At 40.0% G+C, this 20,585-nt stretch overlaps 2 protein-coding genes across 2 annotated transcripts in view; one reads left to right on the top strand and one right to left on the bottom strand.

The window, feature by feature from the left end:
* Positions 1 to 20,585, bottom strand: part of cox17 (cytochrome c oxidase copper chaperone COX17) — a 192,135-nt gene that overhangs the window by 120,454 nt on the left and 51,096 nt on the right. The gene's annotated exons all lie outside the window — the stretch shown is intronic.
* xpo4 (exportin 4) overlaps positions 1 to 20,585 on the top strand; it is a 64,730-nt gene that overhangs the window by 29,261 nt on the left and 14,884 nt on the right. Inside the window, exons 8-11 of the mRNA XM_084361981.1 lie at positions 10,255 to 10,412; positions 19,017 to 19,191; positions 19,689 to 19,865; positions 20,227 to 20,369. Of these exons, the coding sequence (XP_084218107.1) occupies positions 10,255 to 10,412; positions 19,017 to 19,191; positions 19,689 to 19,865; positions 20,227 to 20,369 (653 nt within the window). The remainder of the gene's footprint in view (positions 1 to 10,254; positions 10,413 to 19,016; positions 19,192 to 19,688; positions 19,866 to 20,226; positions 20,370 to 20,585) is intronic.

The following is a 20,585-nucleotide window of genomic DNA, read 5'->3' as shown; positions in this document are numbered from 1 at the left end:
AGTGTGTGTGTGTATGTGTGTGTGTATGTGTGTGTAGAGGGGGCACTCAGAGACACGCGCCATCAGGGTCACAGTCCACAACAGACCGGTTGCAGGATTAGAGCCCGGCCCCAGGATTAGGGGCCCCTGTTAACAACCACAGTTACCCACCCATCACACACACACACACACACACACACACACACTCATCACTGTGGTGAGGGGCTCTTGGGAGTCTCGTCCCTCTGTGGGTGGGTGTCTGTCAGTCTCCTATTAACTGGCTCCAGGGCTCCATCACTGATCGGTTAACAGGAGGCTGCTGTCAGTTTATTCAGTCTGGAGGTTTGGTTGGTGGTCAGAGACCTCTCTTCATGCATAAGGCTGATTATTTTCATTGTAGATTAATTTGTTGTTGATTCTCCCAATTAATCGATTAGTTGTTTGGCCTGTAAAATAGTATTGTCACGATGCTGGAATGAACTAACTAACTGTGATACAATACCTGGAAATATATCGACATTCAGTACCATGTTCTATACCACTGGGAAAACTGAACATGAGTTTAAAAACTTATATTCAACTCGTGTTAAATTTAACATGACACTGAGGTACAACTTTCCTTTTCCTGGTTGGTAGCAGAGAGCAGCAGAACGACTGTAGGAAGCATTGAATATTATTATATATCATAATTTATTTATTTTTAATTAAGAGAAAGCTTTTTATATCAAGCCCCTAAAAATAATGTGCATGTGTCAAGTCAAGATCAGTGTTTCCCAAAGTCCAAGACTTAAAATGTCTACCTGAAAATTTCAGTTTACCGTCATAGAGGAGTAAAGAAATTAAAACGCAATATTAATGAGGTAACAATACAGGTTGATTACAGTTTGGTTTTATTTTCTTAATTTTCGTTGCATTGGAAATAGATATGGGACGATGTGAAAATTTCATGTCATGGATATCCTGCCCAATGTAATTGTGATTCACAATATTATTCTGATAATCAATCTACTCTTGAAACTTTACAATAAAAAACAAAATGTAATGGAATCACTTTAACTTTACATTTTGTTTTAATTAAATGCGATGCAAAATCTTTTATTGTCCCATCCCTAATCGATAATAAGCTAAATTCTGTGGTCAGATAACAGCATCACAAACAAGACTTCAGAAGAGGAGTCCCATGATCAACCAGGTTTCGACTTCCTTGTTTATAGCTTCTACGATTGTGTGACATGGAAACTGTCTGTCATATTTTCTGTCCTGCTACACTTTGATGTAACAGTTTTTTTGTTTTTTAATCAGAATGATCAGTTTTGGGCCATTTTATTCCTTTATTAGACAAGTGAAAATAATGGAGAGATGACAGAAAAGTGAGGTAGAGAGATGGGGCATGAACACCTTCCCAGCTGGATGTGACTGGAGATGTTATGGTTCATGGTCAGTGCCTTAAACCCCAGGCCCCAGGGCTGTTGTAGCAATGTTGCCATCTTTCCAGATATCGGCATATACGCTGGTGAGTACAACATCATAGCAGACAGAAATTATGGCAAAACTATGAAAATATGAAGTTGTAACAAACATGTACTTAACAGGATTTTTTAAAAGTGGGGGTGCTGTTTAGGTAAATTTGACAGTAGAATATCTGAACCAATAGCCTGCACTCCTGTAGCCATCAAGGTGTTTTAGGTTTTTTAAATATCAGACATAATCGAAGTCAATAGGGTGGCTCAGGTCAGTCTGAAAGTTAATTGATAATAATTGCAATTGATCTACAAATCAATGAAAAAAGAAAGTAGCCAGATCAATATTAATAGCTATGGGTCTGGACCAGCTGTGAGGTTGGGATCTCCCTGCTGACTGATGGGACAAACGCATATTTTGAAAATCGGCTCAATAAGTATGCAATGTGTAGCAGCCATTTTGTTGCTGAAGAGATGCTTAATCCGCCAAAATGTCATTCTGGTCCCCAAGGTTTTTGTGGAAAGGCATTCATCTCTTTTCCACTTCAGCTGGTGACAGCTACAGCTCTGAGAGTCAGGGACCGATGGAAGATGGATGGATAGATGGAGGAGGGGGAGGATGGAAAATTGGAAGAGAATGAAAGAAATAGTTGAGAGAGTAGGAAAAGAACGAGGGTAATGTAAGAGAAAGCAGGGAGACTATAAAACAAGAGGTGCAGGTATAGAGGGCAGTGTTAAAAAAGAAATGGAACGGAGAAATACAATTCAGACAGAAAGTGAAACATGGATGCAATTTGCAGGAGAGTGAGAGGTTTGGGGATAAATGGGCCGTGGTAGATTGAAAAGGAAGAAGACCCTGGTGATTGTTGGCCTCCTTCAAATGAACCCTCTACGCTTTTGTCGATTTAACACCTCATGGCCACTGTGCGCACTCTCCAACAAAAAAAAAAAAAAAAAAGGAAGACGAAAAGGAGAGTGCACAACAAAGCACACAAACTGAAGCGTCTGTAATTTTGGCTTCAGCCGTGTGTTTTAGTCTGTTTGTGTTTCTCTGGGTTTTAGGTTTCTGTTTGCCTTTGAATGATTAGAGAGCTCCATGAAATTGTGATTGAGTGTGTGCTCACATGCACACACAAACACACACACACACACACACACACACACACACACACACACACATCCAAGACTTTTGGTAACATCTGGTTTATTTCATGGCATCAAATGGGCATGTACACATACACACTACAGTAACACTGCAAACACACGTACACACAGCCAGCCACACTGTACACGCATTCTGTTGCACTCTTTGTTCGTAACAGTAATACACGTCTGCTCATTTATGAAGTAAAAAGATTGATTGCCCCTTTTACATAAAAGTAGGGGATAATGCCCTTCATGGTGGTGTCCATTATCAGCTTATACTATGGCCACTTGCCAAAGAAAAAAACCCATTAAGACCAGTAGTGTATATTTTTATGTGTTTTGCGATCAAAGTATAAAGTTTTTTACAAGCAGTAACTCCTTTTCCTAGGCAACACCTGAGAGTTTGACTGATTGCAAAAAGATAAACCCTTTGGCTCAGTTGTTAGCCAGTATGTGAGCAAGATTCAGTCAGTAATATTGCTTACGGTTGACAAACAGTAAATATAATTTCACAGCATGTTAAAAAACACGACTAGCTAGCTAACCAACCATGTCACTGCTCCCAACTCAATAAAAAAAATATATCACAAACAGATGACTTGCTTGAAGTAGTGAGTTGAATAGCAAGCAGGATGTGGAAGAATCGCTTCGTACAGTAAACTCAGAGCAACAGTAGAACAGGCTGTAGTGTGGAGTTTTCTCATTTTAGATACACAGTGTAGCACATTAATTTAGACAGGTGAACAGACAATTTCACTGGAACTACTTCAGGAGTTCCAGAGGTGTCCGTACAACAACAGTTAATTGACTCCCCCTAGCCAATCAGAATTGAGTATTTACCCAGACCATGGTATAAAAATAGAAAATGTCAATGTCATACAATGTAACTGTAACTGCCCTCATACTACTATGCGTCCTTTACATTGGCATAGATGTTAAGCAATACACTCAATAGAAGGCAGTGTCTGTCAGCAGTAAACATAGCGTTGTGGTCATCTTGCTTGAACTATTGGCAACACTGCCCCTAACAATTATAGGTGGTACTGCTCTGTTTCGTCTGCACCTTTAAACTTTCAGAAAACATGCACAAATACAGACAAAACGAATAGTACAAACTGAGGGCTCCAGTTGAACACGTGTAGTTATCTAACAGTGAGCATACATGAGCCCCTAAACACAAATACGCACATTTCTTTTGAAGAAGACGAGATGAAACAATCTCATTGTTGTGTTTTTTTTCCTTTGCACTACGGGAGGTAGCTGGTGCACATGTTTTTCATTGTGTTGGAATGTAGTGCTTTGAATAAATATGACAATGGCAATAACACCAACCAAAACCCAAACAAACAAGTCTTGACCCTTAAAGTGTCCTTCAACACAGTGAGAATTGACCAAAATGTCCTCGCTATCCAAAAATGTCCTCACTCTCTAGGTCTTAAACTCAAACTCACTAGAGCATGACATTATATACTGTCAGACTATGAAAATTAGCTAAATGTAAGGTATTCCTCATGTTTTGTATAGCCCGTTGCCGGTATCATTGCAAGTGGTGACTACCCACTTTAATTGCTCTATTGAAGCATTGTTAGTGTGATAAAATACACAATTTTTTCAATATTGCATTCACTAGTTTTGGCTAAAACTAACACCTTGCTGCTGTTTTTGTCTTTTAATAGTTGAATCCGAATTTGTATTTCAAGAAAATGAATTCTATGATGATATATCGCCATTGTGTAATACAATTATACATTGTTATAGAAGCCTCTCCCTAGTCCTCACAAATATAGAAGTACGAGAGTGCACACGGTAAAGCATTTGGTGTTTACCCAGTAAACACAATCAGTGTGGAGCACAGGGACTGATGAGGCTGCAGCAGAGGCTGGTTCTCTTCTGTCTGGGCCTGCAGGCAGACAGTAACCCAATCTGCGAGAGGGAGAGAGAGCGTGATGGTGGAAAAGAGCATGCGAAAGACAATAAGTTGGAAGCACAGTGTTGATTTAAAAAAACAGAAAGATGAGCCTCTGAGCCCCCCGAGGAAACAGACACCAGGCTTTGTCTCCTTCTATAAATATCATTCCTCATTCCCCCTCCCTTTCTCTTTCTCCCGCTCCCCTCTTCTCTCCTCCTCTCTCCTCTTCTATCCTTTAGCTCTCTCTCATCTCCTCCATCATTTTCCCTTCTTCCCCCTCACTTTATTGTCTACTTGTCTTTTTCCTTCCCTCAGTTTTTTTTTTTCTCATTATAGCTTTTTCTCTACGCTTGACTCTTGTCTTCATTACCTCATTGCCCTTTGTTTTCTCCGCAGTTATATTCCTTCTCCTTAATAGGGCTGGCTATTGAACCACAATACTTATTTGGTACGGACCAAAATGTGTCTGCAGTAAGGTTGGCCTTCAGCAGAATTTGATTGAATCTGAATCCAGCATCAGTTCTGCTTGTTAAATCCTTATTCATTCAAATTCCTTATCAAATGTTTTTGGGTTTAGCGTAGGGCTGGGTTGTATATCAGTATTATATTGTTTTAAGACTAAATGTGGTAGATTAGATTTTGGATATTGTTATATTGTGATATGTCATAAGTGTTGTCTTTTCCTGGTTTTAAAGGCTGCATTACAGTAAAGTGATGCCATTTTCAGAACTTACCAGACTGTTAACCTGTTTTAATTCTTACCTGTACTGACTTAGTCTTTATACCCACATTACTGATGACTATAATTGTGTTCATACTTAAAGTGCCAATATTCATCCCAACAAAATCGATATTAAAGTATTTGGTAAAAAGTATCTTGATCCTGATGTTTTTACCCTGTCTAAGCTACTGGTGTCGCAATATCGCGATATTCACAATAACGTGATATTTAAAGATGAAATATTTAAATTGTGTTGATAGAACACATATGATAGTATTGTGTGAATAATCCAGGGAAGATGTTGGGCTTTGTGCATCTGGTTGCCTTCTTACTAGTAATTAAGTGTAGTTGGGGTTTTTTTTTATGCTTTTTTTTTACAGTTGTGGTTACAGACTCTCCACCTCCCTACACTTGCATTTTGAAAACACCCAGTAAACAAAGTTAAAGATAGATTTGATGGCTAGCATTTTCTTTTCAAATTCAAAAGATATCGTAATAATATCGTTATTGTGAATTTGTTTGGCCACATAATTGTGTAGTGAAACTCTGTTGTTACAGCCCCAGTCCAAGTATTTATAATGACTTCTGGGGACATTTAAAAATATCAAGATATGTATTGTGTATTGTGATATAGCCTTAAAGTGTTTATTCATGTTTTAATTTTCTTATTTTGCTTAAACAGCAGATACACCGCAGTCTAATTAATATTGACAACCTTTCTCAAAATGAAGATGAGATAAGCATCAAAGTTGATAAGATATGTATGTGACACAGAAATAACCAGGGTCCCTTCTTTCTTCAGTGGGACATAGTTTTCATGATCTCCTATAATATTAACGTTAAACTGGGAGATTCTAAACTCTCAAATTGAAAGGATGCAATCAGCTGTATTCTTTCACCAGAGAGGAAAAACACAGTCTATCCATGATCATAGATTGGAGTAACAGACTTGTTTCTTCCTTTTAATAAACCACTTTTAGCAGCACAGACACCAACTTGCAGGAAACGATGCTGCTAGCGACATTTGTTTGTTCAAAAAAAAGGAGAAAAGGATCTGAAAAGATTTTTGGAGGTTGGCTTTTCTACAGTAGAGCATACCTGACATTAGCACTGAATGAGAGCTGCAACTGTTTTAATAATGTATAACTTTTCTCAGTCATTGTTTAAGCAATGAATTTGCTGCTTCCAGCCTTTCTTATCATATATGATCGCAAAAATTGATGATGATGATTGTAAAGATTGTTTAAGACAAATCAAGCAATTTGTGGACATCAACGGTGGGCTCTGGGAAGTAATAATGAGGCCAACATTTTTTGGGACATTTTATAGAATGAATTATTCATTAATTGAGAAAAAATCGCATCTTCACTTATTCTTAGATCTCAATTTCTGTTGGTATCATAATTTTTCCATTTTTAGACGTTCATATAGGCTGTGCTTGTATGCATTTAAAATTTAAGAATGCTGTTTTTATTGAATGCAACGGAAGGTCTATGTGGAAAAACGTATTTATGCTCAATATAAGGTATCCAACATAACATTATTGTAGCGCTAGTGTCAAAAAAAAATCAAAAGACACCAAGCCCTACTCAGTTTCTATTTTCCTCCGTTCAGCCTCCTGGTACTTGTATGAAGTCAGTCCACTGCCAAAATAAACCTAATAAGCACCAAATTAACAAGAACAGCAACTAATACTCCACTGATACCAAAGTCATTGATTAATCAGAGTGTAAAATCTGCTGTCATCTGAGCTGCATGCCCAGAATTTTCCATATTGTTGTATCTTGTTCTCTTTCCTTCCATCCATCCATCCCACTCTTCACATACTCACACACACACACACACACACACACACACACACACACACACACACACACAGACACAGACACACACCGGTTCTGTATCTCTAACTATAGTCGGACTCAAGGCGACTGACATAACTGGCATCGCATGGATCATTCACTGGTGCAGCTGCTTTTTCAGACCTCGCGCTGTTCAATCCTCTGGCATTGCACTACAGCTCCCACCCCTCCTTCTCCCTCTCTCTTGCTCACTCACCCGGCACCCCCCTCTTCCTTCCCCTCCTCTCGCTGAGCTCTTCCAGAGGATGACTTCACGCTCTGGAAGAGGGCAGTAGCAGCAGCAGCGAAGACTATGGTGGCTGCGCTACGTTAGCATCTGAGATCTCTTCCCGGCAAGCGTGGCTTACGACCAACCAGGCACCCCAGAGAGAGGAGAGAGGGGAGGAGTGGGGAGAGGCAGCGGGAAAGAATTTAGGGGGGAGGAAGTGAGAAGGGGAGAGGATTTGAGAGGAGGAGGAAGAAGCAACAAGGAGAGGGAGGTTGAAAGTTTGATTGCTTCTGCGATGGGGCCATGCGCTGGCATAGTGTGCGGAGCCGGTGAAGAGGCACTCAGTCTGGATTTAAGAGGATGACGGTTCAAGAGACGGGAGAAGAAGAAGAAAGAGGAAAAGAGCTCGGACTGGCTGAGGAGAGAGCCACAGCTCACAGGAGGAAGGCAGTTGAGCTCCAGACGTCTGCATAGTACCGTCAGTGGAAACCCATGTTGCTGAGAGGCTGTGATGACTCGCAGTGTTATTGCTGCTGCTGCCTTGCTGTTTGTGGGTATCTGTGTGTTCACAACTGAAAAGAACAATGACTCCTCTCTTGCTGGAGTGTAACAGCTCAGCACGGACAAAACCCCAAATCCCACAAGTGAACAGAAGCTCTGAACTGAGATGAGACTGAGTCGATCAGATCTTTTCCATCAGGAGCCAGATCCTTCTACTCTGGGTTTGATTGAGGCTGTCTGTGGGCACAGACGAGCTCAGTGATTGTTTGTCTTCAGACACTGTGACCCCGGTCTCAAACAGACGTGCTGAAAATCAATTCACCGTTTCGCTTTGCCTTGCTGGGTAGTGGGTTACACAAGTAAGTATTAATCCTGCGTGGTACCAGCTGATCTGTTTTTGAAAGTGGTGACAGGATGACATGGGTTCACCTTTTCGTTCTTTGCCCACGACTTTCTATTTCAGAGTGGTGTTCTTTGCTTTTTATTTAAGTTTCATTTACAAAAAGTATCACCAGAGCATCAGGGCAAAATCAACACTTGTATGTTCAATTTTTTTTGTCATGCTGTGTGTTGACGACACAACCTGGGTCCCGGCTTCTCTTTTCAGAGATATAATGTGAACAGGCAGGAGACAAATACCTGCTCATCTCAGGGTGTCTGCAGGGATTGAAAAATCTGAGAAATAAAGGCCTCAGACAGTAATAAAATGTTTTAAATTTCATTTACAAAGATCTTGATTATTTGCCCTACCTGCTGCAGATAGTAACATTAATTCTAACATTCTTTTTGTTTGTTTGTGGACTTTCAGGAGATGTTAATCACCTAGAAACAACAAGTGAGACTGGTGTACATTTTTATGTAGGCTAACCCTGAAGTCGGCACCACCCTGGTTCCCTCGACAAAGCCCACAGGATTTTTTAATTGGATTTTGCAGTTATTGCAGAAAATAATCTTTGTGTCAAACACAAGTTTATGATACTTACACATTTTTTCAGCAGGATAATCTTCACAGATGAACACCACTTTTTAAAATAGCAAATTAAATCTCTAGAAATTAAAAGGTAATGTTAGGCTATAAACAGACAACATCACTGTCACATGACTTAAACATCAGCAACACTAAGCGTCTTGCTCCACAATCACTATACAGGTTTTCTATAAACTGATCAATGTACAAGTTGAAAAGTAGAGTTAGAATAGTTTGTAACTAAAGTCGGCCTGTAAAGAAGGACTAGTGAGTAGATGAGTCTCCGTGTTCACTGTGATGATGTTTAATATCCTGACAATCTCTATAGTCCCATTTAGACACCTAGACCACCTTTCTAAGACATGTAAATGTTTATCAATACATTGTGGGAAATGTAATGATGTGTTTTATGTCGTAGAACAAAACATATAAACATCTTCAGGCTGTGGTAACAACAGACTTTATTTCAGGCATTTAACCAAACACTAATTCAAAAACCCCATAGACTTTGAGGCGAGCGAACCAGAAGTGAAAAAATGCTAACTGATTTCCAGATTTTAGGACTCATTACTACAGCATTCTATTGCGTATGTGCATTCAAGTTATTACAAATTAATTTGTTCAGACAAAAATCATAAATTTGCATTTAATTATTTGGACAAATATTCAAATTTTAAACTGAATTGTTTAACACTGAATTCAAATTCAGAATCATTCATCTATTTGTTAAAAACTCAAAATACAAAATATGAGTTGAGCCCTGGACTCCATAAAGTACCACAATTAATTCAACAAAGACTTTGTTTGTGAAAATGGTACAAGTAGCACAGAGGAGCCGAGAAGACGTGTTTGAATGACCTCATTGTCAAGTGTGCTCAAGGGTTGTTGCTGAATAGGTCACTGCGCTGTAGGTGATCCTGGTCGCTGACCTCCTGTGGAGTCGTCGTGTATTTTCTCAAAGTACAGACCACATGAGGCAAAGCAGTCACCATTTTAAGAACTTTATATGTTTTATTCTCCTGTTTTCCTTAATCTATAAAGCCACATTTTCTGTTTCACCTCTTTCAGCTGATGTTTACAGCGAGGTGCTTTTTGTTTCAGCATTTTAGGATTTTTACTGTAAGCTTATTCTACAATGTCAGCTAGATGCCTGCAGTCGTGTGGGTGGTCATGAGAATCAGGGAGGATTTGAGACGCTAGCTCAAACCACACTACTTTCTCAATTTAGCTTTCACTCTTTACTAGAAAGGGACTAGTCAAAAGGGACAAAATAGCTACAGGTGGGCAAGAGGACGAGACTGAAAGGATCTGTGCTTTTTTTAGCAAATTGTTTAAAGACCCGATGTGCAGAAGTTTCTCACATGTTTCTAGTCTGTCTGACCTTTTCCCAGAGCACTTGTTTGCAACAATTTTCACCTGCTGGTTCTTTGAGGACTAATTAACATGCTACTTGACATGTTTCCCCCTTCATGAGACACACATTTTATCTCTCACCCTGCAGGTACACAGGAAGATTCGGGAGGACTCAGACATGGCCCAGGACTCCCTGCAGTGCCTGGCCCAGCTGGCCTCCATGCACGGGCCCATCTTCCCCGATGAGAGTGCCCAGGTCTCCTACCTGGCCCATCTAGTGGAGGGCCTGCTCAGCATGATCAACGGGTCAGTGTGTCACTTTGCTGGAAAGCTGCACATACAGTTTGTCGGTGGGCCAGAACTCAACTCAGCTCAGTTCTGGGCTCAGTGCTTTGTGGTCACAGTCACACTCTCATATGTACTTGTTCAATTGTTTTAAGTCATGAATGATAGTGGCATGACTCTATGGTTGGAAATGTTGGTGTGTCTGTCCATTGGTCGGTCGGTCCAGCAGCGACAGAGATCTTAGGATTGAAATGGCTCTACAAAAAATTAGTTGGATTTCCATGAAAGTTGGTACAGATCCTCATGTACCCATGTAGGGCCCTCCTCAGGGTCAGAATTCATTTTAGCCAATTTTAACATGTTTGCATACTAAACTTGATAAACATGAACCAATATGTGCCTTACATCGCCATTTAAGCATTTTCATTGTGAGCTTGTTTGCATTTTGACATTTTCATTTAGCTCATAGCACTGCTGTGCTCGACTGCAGCCTCACAGAGGCACTATCCTGACCGTTTTAGGCCTGTGAGAAAAATGTTGAAACTCAATCATCTTTGTAGAAATGCAATCGGACATGCTGCAGCAGCATCTCGTAAGCTGGCGATCAGACCAGAAGACGATCAGCATTGCTAGCAAGACATAATCGAATGTAACATTATGGTTCACATGTACTCACTCAATCTGGCCTCGCACACTGACAATCACTGTAGGAATGGCTTGCTAAATTACAAATCCTACTATGGCAAAGGCATGACCCACAGATCAGAGGCAGAGTAGAGTGGGTCATGGCAGGATTTGTTCATTTACGGGTGTGCTAGTAGCATGGCTAAATGCTAGCGCCATTGGGAACACAATTCTTTGTATAGCATTATGTTTCACTTGTATTCACTCTGTTTGCTCATTGTGTTTTTTCTAATCTAGTGATGTGGGCACACAATCACTCGTAGGACTGACATGCTTGTACCATAGCAACGTAGCAGCTTCTCCTTTTGTTGTTGAATGGCTGTTGTCAAACAGCTTTTAGGTTAGGTCAGAGTATAGTCGTATTTTCTTCTCCCAGTTGTTCTCATCCTGGTGAAGTGTCAGCATTGTCCTTGGAGTTGAGCTCTGTAGTTTACCGACAAAATGTTGGTTAAATTTTGCCTTTAGTCTTTCTGTGGTAACTGTATATCTGTGTCAAAGTACAAACTATTATTTTTGCATCCTTTTAAAATAAAGTATCCTAGCTTGCTGATTAAACGCTTGCTGATTCTGTTGTCAGGTCACTCAGGCCACCTGCGTGTCTCCCAGTCACTGTGATTACTACCTTTTCTATTTTAGATTTTAGGAATTGAACCAATACAGTGTCTCTTTATGGGAGCTCATCAGTGAGAAGTGAGCTTTTCTATAGTGCTGACATGCAAGAACAACCTTTCTTTATAAGATTAGGCTTTAATTTATTTTTCCAAGTCTGTCATTAAACAATACTCACATGCCTCATGTGTGTTGACACTAACTCGTTGCTGTAATCATTCTGTCTGTTCATATTGGATCTGAATAGATTCTTTCATTGGTCGACTAGGGAAAAAATCCAAAATCGAAAATTCTAAAAAATGAGAAGAAGAAACCAAACACTCACAGCACGGACCTGCTTGATATAAAATATAAATCACCTCAATAGAGAAATTCTTCTGATTTCAAAGCAGCAGTTTTGCTCCACTTGATACTTGCAGTCATTAAGCTATTTTCATCAATCACACTAATCTCTCTCATGCGTTTTTCTCAAGTCTTTTGTTTAATAATCTGCACTACCTTCTAGCAATTTCTGCTACTCTGACAGGTGAGGCTTTAGAAACAACAGATGGAACTAATTCAAACCTGCATATTAAAAGCAGCTCCCCCAGAGACACAGGGGTTATTAAACTGCCACTTCACAATAATAATTGAACTTTCCCTGTGCTAAATGAGTCTTATTGTTCAGGGATGTATTAAACATTCAAGACATTCTGGGCAAAACAATCAGATGAAGTGAATGGATGAAACTGAATTTTACAAAATAGTAGTTAGTTCTGCTGAGGTGAGTTGCATTATTGAAGTCGAATCCGATTAGTCAAAAATTGTCTTTAATCTATGAGACAGCTCAGATGTGGATTGTTTATTAAAGGCTGCTTTTTGTACATTTAATCTAAATGTAGTGCTTTCTAAAACTTCAGCTGTCCATTTCATCTGCACATGTATCGGAGCATTCAAAGCAGGATCGGTAAGCACATCTACCATTGTATTACCTTGGCTACTGTCTCAGTAGCTGTTTATCTCCCTCCAGTATCTCAAGGATTTCATGTTTCTTAAATTCAGAGACTCAACAAGTGATGGAGGCCAATGTCAGCGGGACTGTGACTCATACTGTGCTTTTTCTGCTTTATTTACAGGAAGTAATTGCTTGTTGAGTCTGTGTTTTTAATGGCCTCTGATTTTAGCATCTGCACACTCTGTGGGAAACTGGCTGGAGAGGGATGAGCTCGTCTTCCAGTTCAGTAACAAATAGAATTAACCAGGAAGTTCTGTTTCCCAGTTTCCTGTAAAAGCAAATTTATTTGGGAGGCGGGTGGGAGGTGAATTTTGGCCTGTTTAACCAAAAAGAAGTTAGCGCTTGCGCTTGTTTCAGCATTACTTCATTACTTAATACTTCATCACTCATAAAGCAGCAGATACATCAAAACAGCGATCAGTCTCCACTGGAATAAAATGTTCCATTTATTTTGTGGAAAATCCCTTTACCAAGCAGTACTGAACCTGCACGCTCCGAGCAAAGGAAATGAATGTTTTTCATTCCTAAAGCTCGGCTCTAAGCCAGTTTTCTTCAATATATCACATTATTTAAACCCTCCTACCATAAAGCTGTTCCACCATCACATGCCACACAGGCATCATTTTGGACTTTATGAGTCAGGAGTTAATAATCAGAGCATCCAATCAGAAGTAATGCAGGGCTTGTCTTGAGCAGAAATAATTGAACACTCAGTCTTCACTAGATTTAATTTGCTTCAAGATATCATTACCTTTAGATTAAATAAGACCAGATGAAACAAATGGTGGACTCCAAATACTGTCCACGGTACTGCAAGTTAACCTGATTATAGTTATACTCGAGGTGATTCATGACTGACTTGGTTTCACTGACATCACATTGAATCGGTGTGGGCAGGTGTGTGGCGTTAAAGAAACAGAGCCACAGGGCCTCCTGAGACCCTGATTTTTGTATCGGCTGCTTGTCAGCAGAGGTCATCTCATGAAATAGAGCTTGTGATCTTGTGCTGAAACACATAACAAGGTTTGTGAGCCCCTGGCTTGCCTCACAGGCGGCTGTTCAGAGCCTATTGATTGTTCCTGTGCAGGGAGATGATGCATTAAAAGATATTACTGCTCTGTTTTTAGCAGCCTGGTGAGTCTGGGTCCTACTATATACCAGCAGTTGTTCCTCTGTATCAAATCTAGGGCAGTGACTAATGATTGTTTTCATTGTCGGTTAATCTGGTGAAAAATGTTGATAAGTGTTTACCAAATCACAAAATGGCATCCTCAGATGACTTGTTTTGTCCACAACCCAAAGATATTCAGTGAAATTGCACATGGCGTTTTTCTACCAGCACTTTTGGCCGCACTGAATCAAACTGAGCCGTGCCAAGCGGGCTGCGGTGTGGTCTCGTGACTACGGCCGACCTGTAACAAACACCCATCTCTCCCTCAAACAATTGTGTGTTGCACATCGATACTCGACTCATGTCTGTGCAGGAAACCTGAGAGAAAGACGTTTTTTTAAAGTCAGTGTGTTCAGCTCTCAGTACTTCTGTGACTTCCAGCTGAATCTCTTTAGTTTCTCTCGTCCTGTTTGTTCTTTCAAACATCTGCTGTGTTTTACTGTTTCATCGTGTTCACTGTCAGCTGTTTTGGGAGTCGTGTTTAGTTAATGCTGGTGAAAACACGTTTCCTGTAATGCTGCTTCATAGCATAGCAGTGATTCTTTGATACTGTAGTGCTGCAGGGATCAGGACAAGTGCATCATCGGTTTAAGACACCCCTTCACGCAGGTAGACCAGTTGTGGTGGAAATGCAAATCCCTGCTGCGCCGAGTCAAACTGAGTAGAGCCAGGCCGGCAGATGTGATGGAAAAACAGCAATAGAGGACTTTGAAAAAACAAGGGGGGAAAAATCACATTTAAGAAGCTGCAACTAGGGAATTTTGATGATTTTGTTTTAATAACTCAAACAGATTATTGATTAATCTTAATCTGCAGGTCTATCTGAGCTGCACTCAATTTAAATTGTCCTTTAACATCAGGTGCATATGCAGGCTTGTTCAGCCTTGGATTTAGTTTCAAAATCAGTCCCTTTTTATTTAATTTGAGTTGAGAAGTGCAGTAAGACATTTGAATGTTTTCCATTAAGCTCAGTTCTTCACTTCTTTTCACACTTGATCCTCCATTGGAGAGTTCTGATGATTGGACTTTTGTGAACAGAGTCACATTTATTAAACTGAAAGTAAGCACATTTTCTATGCCCCTGTCATACTAAAAGGAAAAACTGTCAAGTTTAAGGGCACTCAATGAAATGTTTTAATCTGCAGGTGGAGGAACTGATGCTGAAATACATTTGAGCTGTTAAAACTGCTTGACATGATTCTCACACATTAGACCAAGTTCTCATCATCCCATAATACTCAACGTTCTTGACTCACTAATGAAGACCCCTCCTGCTGAATGGGAAGAGTCCTAATTTCCTTTTAGAAAGATCAAAAATATTAGAAATCAATAGAATTTGTTCACATCGCTTTAACTAACTTTGAGTTGCTTGAATTAATATCTTCACCAAGTTTCACAGAAAAAGTGTCTTAATATGAACTCATCTTGTTGTGTTGATCAATTGCCTCTAAAGTGAATTGAAATTATTGGCCAACAACTACAATACATACTTTAATCTTGTAGCTGATTATAATAAACTATACCTCCCCCAGTCTGAAAGATGCTGGCAGCCTGAATGCTTCAACAAATCACTGAGAAAATTAAATGTCTCTTTTTGGGGCTCAAAAAGAACTAAATTGTCTGCAAATGGTTCGAAATGCACCTGCCAAACTTTTAACAAATAATTACGAGACAACAACATGTAAGCCCCATTTTCTTGTCCTTCTACAGGACTAAAGTTGCTCTTTGATTACAATGTAAAATCCTATTGTTCAGTCTTAAAGCCTGAAATGGATTTGCCCTATTTAAGAAACCATGGTCCCTGAAAAAATGGAATAAACCTACATTTAAAGTGCTCTGCAACCTCTTTGTCCTCCTTTAAAGGAGCCCTATTAGGCTTTTAAAGAGAGATGAGTTTAAACAGAGTCTTCCAGACAGAGGGGGAATACAATGCTGCAGCACTGGACAGTATGTCTACTGGTAACCCAAAATAAGATTATAAACCTGAAAATGAGCAGAATATGACTGCGCTAAACTTTTGGTGCACGCACTATATTGAATGTAATGTCTATATTGAATGAATTTAAATTAAAGCATGGTATTGTTTGAATTGTGGCATTCATGGGAAGTCGCGTGTGTGCGTGTGTGCGTGTGTGCGTGTGTGCGTGTGTGTGTGTGTGTGTGTGTGTGTGTGACTGAAAGAGAGAGATGAATAACTGGGGCCACTAAGTACAGAAGAAGTATTTTCTGTTCATTTGTGGGTGTGTCTGTAGTCAAAGTGCTTCTGATCTGAATTACGGGGCCACATGCACATGTATAAATAACTGAAACAGACACACACACTTGAATGTGCACACCAGCTTGTTGTCAGACCATGTGATTCAGTAAATGGGGGTCTCTCTCACTCTCTCTCACTCTCAGGCTCTCTCTCTCTCTCTCTGCCCTCCTCTCCTGCTCTGTCTGTAATCACCTATTCTTGGAGCTTTTTTCCAATTGCCTCATCGGAAAACCATGCGGAGAGGGATGGCCGATCTACAGTGATTGAACAGTTCTGCTCGCAATTTAACTCCATCTGATAGGGGTTAGCTAGGCCTCTCACACAGTGTTCCTCTCTGACTGGGACTGGCTGTGGAGAGGTGTGTCGGCTCAAAAACGAATTCAGGATTAAGACTTATTTTATTTTGGTGCAGCAAAGGCAACATAAAAAGACACAAATATAGACATTTAAGGAGTGGTTTGGGTTTTGAAGAGCTGTTAAAAGGGAAGTATCAGTAAGACATTTAGATTTCCATTATTAACTAAGCGCAAATGTAGAAAACTCTGGCATGTTATAAGTCAATATTTAGCTAATCACAGATATACTGGTATCAGCGTATATGTTGGCTGAGAATAAGCAAGAAATTCCAAATATATGTTCGAGGTCAAACTCCAAGAGAGCACTGACAACTCAACTTCAAGCTGTCCTTCTCTGTACGTACATTGGTTATAGTTTTTAAAATACCAAGTTTTGTGGATCCTTATTAGTAATGTTTAGTTATTTTATATATTTATGGAAAAGACAAATGTGGGAATTTGTGCCATTACCCTGCAGGAACTGCAGCTATAGGACACATTGCCTGTGAAGTATGTTTTGAATTGGAAAGTCCCACTCTCATTTTTGGATAAATCCCAAGCCTTTCCAGTGTGGTTTCCTTGATTCTAACTTGTTTTGTTCTCAGTTTTATTGTCCATCTTGAGTTTTTCCCTCCACTTTGTTCCTCTTACGTCTCCCTCACAAATTGAATTTTGACATTTCTTTTTATTTCTGAAACATCTGCCTGCGCAGAGTTTTGTCATGGTGTAATGCAGTCCTGTCATTTGTTGGTCTTTTTGGAGAAAGTTCGATTGCTTAGTGTGTTCCAAAAATACAGGGATAAAGATTTCATAGAGAAATAAATAAATGGATTCTGGTATGTTACGATAGTTATTCAAGACTTCTTAATGACTCTTACGGTATTTTAAAACATGGATTCGAATTAAACTTTGTACAGACATTCATGGACTCGAGAGAATGAAGCATGTTTACTTCGGTGATCCTCTGACTTTTCCTCAAGTGCCACCAGAACGTCAACTTTTCAATTTGTCCAATTTGGTTTGTGATTAAATACCTGCAAAACTTCTGGCATTCCCATCAGCCTCAGCAGTACCTTGTTTCGTGATAATTAGCAAGTGTTAGCATGCTAGCACACTAATTTAAATGATGAACATGGTAAACATTACCTTCGAAACATCAGCATGTTGGTATTGTCATTGTCGGCAGGTTAGCATGCCAATGTTGGCATTTGTTCCAAAGTACAACCTCACAGAGCTGCTGTTGTGGCTTTATACTCATAGGCTGCATTAAATTATGCTGGACTTCATCGCACTTGCAGACTCGCGGGTGCGTCACAGGAAGTCCACGAATCTTGAGGGCTGTCCGAACTCACATTTCATCCAGTCCACAAGGGCCCTCAAGCGGACTTTCTGCAGACTTCCAGAGAGTCCGCTTGGGCTGCAGACTTCACCATACTTCACTGATTTAATTACCCACAATTCATTGCAATACTGATGAGACATTGTCGAACTTATTATGAATGTGTAAAACGATTACTTATTATAACAATTACTTGAATCGTTTAGGCCGAAAATAGTATTCAACCACATCATAATGCAGAAATATTTCGAAGTATAGAGTGTAGAAATAAACAAAATGCGTTTTTTCTTTTCTTTTTGGCTGTCTATCAGTGGCTTATATTTGCCTTGCAGACTCACACACTCGCAGACTTGACGTGATGACGGGGAACACCTCACATTACGTACGACTGATGTCCCCGAGTCTAGAGGGTGGAAATTTGGATTCATCCTCAGTCTTGTTTAACTTAAATGGGTTTTTTTTTGCACTTTGAGCCTTGAAATGTTTTCAAAAACATGGGTGCATTTCATCTTCGTATGGTCTTATGATTGCACCGTGGTTAGATTTGTCCAGATGTTGTTGAGTTCAGATTACAAGCCACTTTTGTATCTGGTTTTGAAATTCAACAACATTTGATGAAAATACGATTGTAACATGTCCAGGCCTGTCACTTCATGCTTCATGGTACAATCCAATGATAAAGGTCTCTTTAAAACCAGTGTAATTACAGCCATTCTTTCTGTCATCTTGTACTCTGTATACTGTACCATGAGGCAGAAATACCAAAAATATAACCTCCGATGCAGCTGTGGAAAACTGCTCAGGGGTCACGTTGCCCACGAGTTTTGGTTAAGGATCAATTTTCATGCCTGTTTCCAAACCTCAGTCACCAGCGAGTAAACTGTAGTGACCCCAGTTTAGCCTCTGCCTCATTCTTGAGAGTGGAAAGTGTCCTTCCTCAGGCCAAAACACAGGTCCGAATCGAAAATGGAAAAGAAGCAGTTGACTTTTTTAACCTTTTTTGTCAAGAGAAGGAAATCATATTTCACTGAATACAATGTGACTGGCAGATCGTCACAGCTTCCATTAAGGCCGGTGTTATTTTTTCACCCTGGTTCTCCCAAACAACATTAATCATTTTATTGATTTGAAAAAACATCTACTCCATTACATGACTATAATTACTACAAGTATTTAGAGCTTTGTCAATCGGTCCAATCTTATCTTTAGATCACAATTTATTATCTGCATTCACAGGATTGAGATCGAGGACTCGGAGGCCGTGGGCATCTCCAATATCATCTCCAATCTGATCACCATGTTCCCTCGAAGTACTTTAACGGCGCTGCCCAGCGACCTCTTCACATCCTTCATCAACTGCCTCACGCTGCTCACCTGCTCGTTTGGACGTAGTGCCGCCCTAGAGGAGGTGGTGAGTAATAACACCTTCACCTGCTTCTCAAAAATCTGATTATCCTTATTGAATTCAGGTACAACTTGTAGGTGTGTGATTTTAAAATGTGGGAATGGGATCACAAGCCCTGAGATAATGTGCGCTCGAAATACTGTGGAGAAATATAACACCTGCAATATGTGTGGCTGCATTTTTAACCTTGTAGTGTGTAAGCAGCCTTGCCTTCTGATTACATATTAAATCAGACTTTCTAAAATAGTGTTTCCCAACTTTTTGGGCCTATGAATATCCCTTAGATGGAAGCAATGTTGCCTTGAGACTGTTGGTCCCCAGCTGCAATTTTCTTTATCAACCACAAAGTTCTTGCACTCCAGAAAGGATTTTAGACTGATGTGTCGGATCCTCAACTGTGACCAAATCCTGCATCCTCTATCAGTTGTACTCTATAAACGTTTCAAAGGCTTGACGGACAAATCGTCAGACATAACTTGATCTTTTTTTCTTACTGTGCTCAGCTGGATAAGGATGACATGGTTTATATGGAGGCCTACGACAAGCTGCTGGAGTCATGGCTGACACTCGTTCAGGATGAGGAGCATTTTCCTCGCGGCTGTTTTGTCCAGCCAGCAATCCAAGTCTTTAACTCATACATCCAGTGTCACTTGGCTGCTCCTGACGGCACCCGGAACCTGGTGAGACTTTGCCCCTTTTTTGTATTTACAACCAAGAACAAGTTTCACTTCTCATCAATGATAAAAACATGGTATTGTGAAGAGGGGAGTCAGTTTATAAGCAGCAAAGATTTAGAACTATGTTAAAGGATGGAAGTGAATACTCTGCCCCATTCATTTCAGCATATTTATTAATTTACTTATTTATTTATGCATTCTTTATTTTGCTGTTTAGTGTACATGTAGAATATTGAACATTTGAATTGCATTAAGTAAACATGGCCATGTCCACTCTCTATCCTTCTCTCAATGTAAATCTTTTCATTGACATTTTCTGTGTAATTCATAAACCCTGAATAACGCTCAACACCCCTCCCTTCAGTCAGCGAACGGCATTTCGTCTCATGAAGAGGAGGAGATCAACGAGCTGCAGGAAGACGACAGAGAGCTGTTCTCTGACCAACTGTCGAGCATTGGCATGCTGGGACGTGTGGCTGCGGACCACTGTATCCCCCTGCTCACAAGGTAAACTTTAACACTTTTACTTCCTTTACACTTTGTTAAACTCTTACACACGTTTGTTTTCACAGTTTGGTCTCTATAATATGAAAACACATTTCATTTTCTCTCAGTATGTTTGAACATTTATAAAAATCTCATTCATTGGAGACTTCAGTGATCTTGGCTGTTGGAGTTCAGAAGGTCACAGAAACTCTGTCTGTGTTTCCCATGCTGACATTA

The sequence above is a fragment of the Pagrus pagrus genome (genome assembly GCF_965226575.1).
Source record: "Pagrus pagrus genome assembly, chromosome: 9".
Taxonomy (NCBI): domain Eukaryota; kingdom Metazoa; phylum Chordata; class Actinopteri; order Spariformes; family Sparidae; genus Pagrus; species Pagrus pagrus.
The sequence above is the reverse complement of the archived record's forward strand: the minus strand, read 5'-3'. Positions and strand labels throughout refer to the sequence as shown.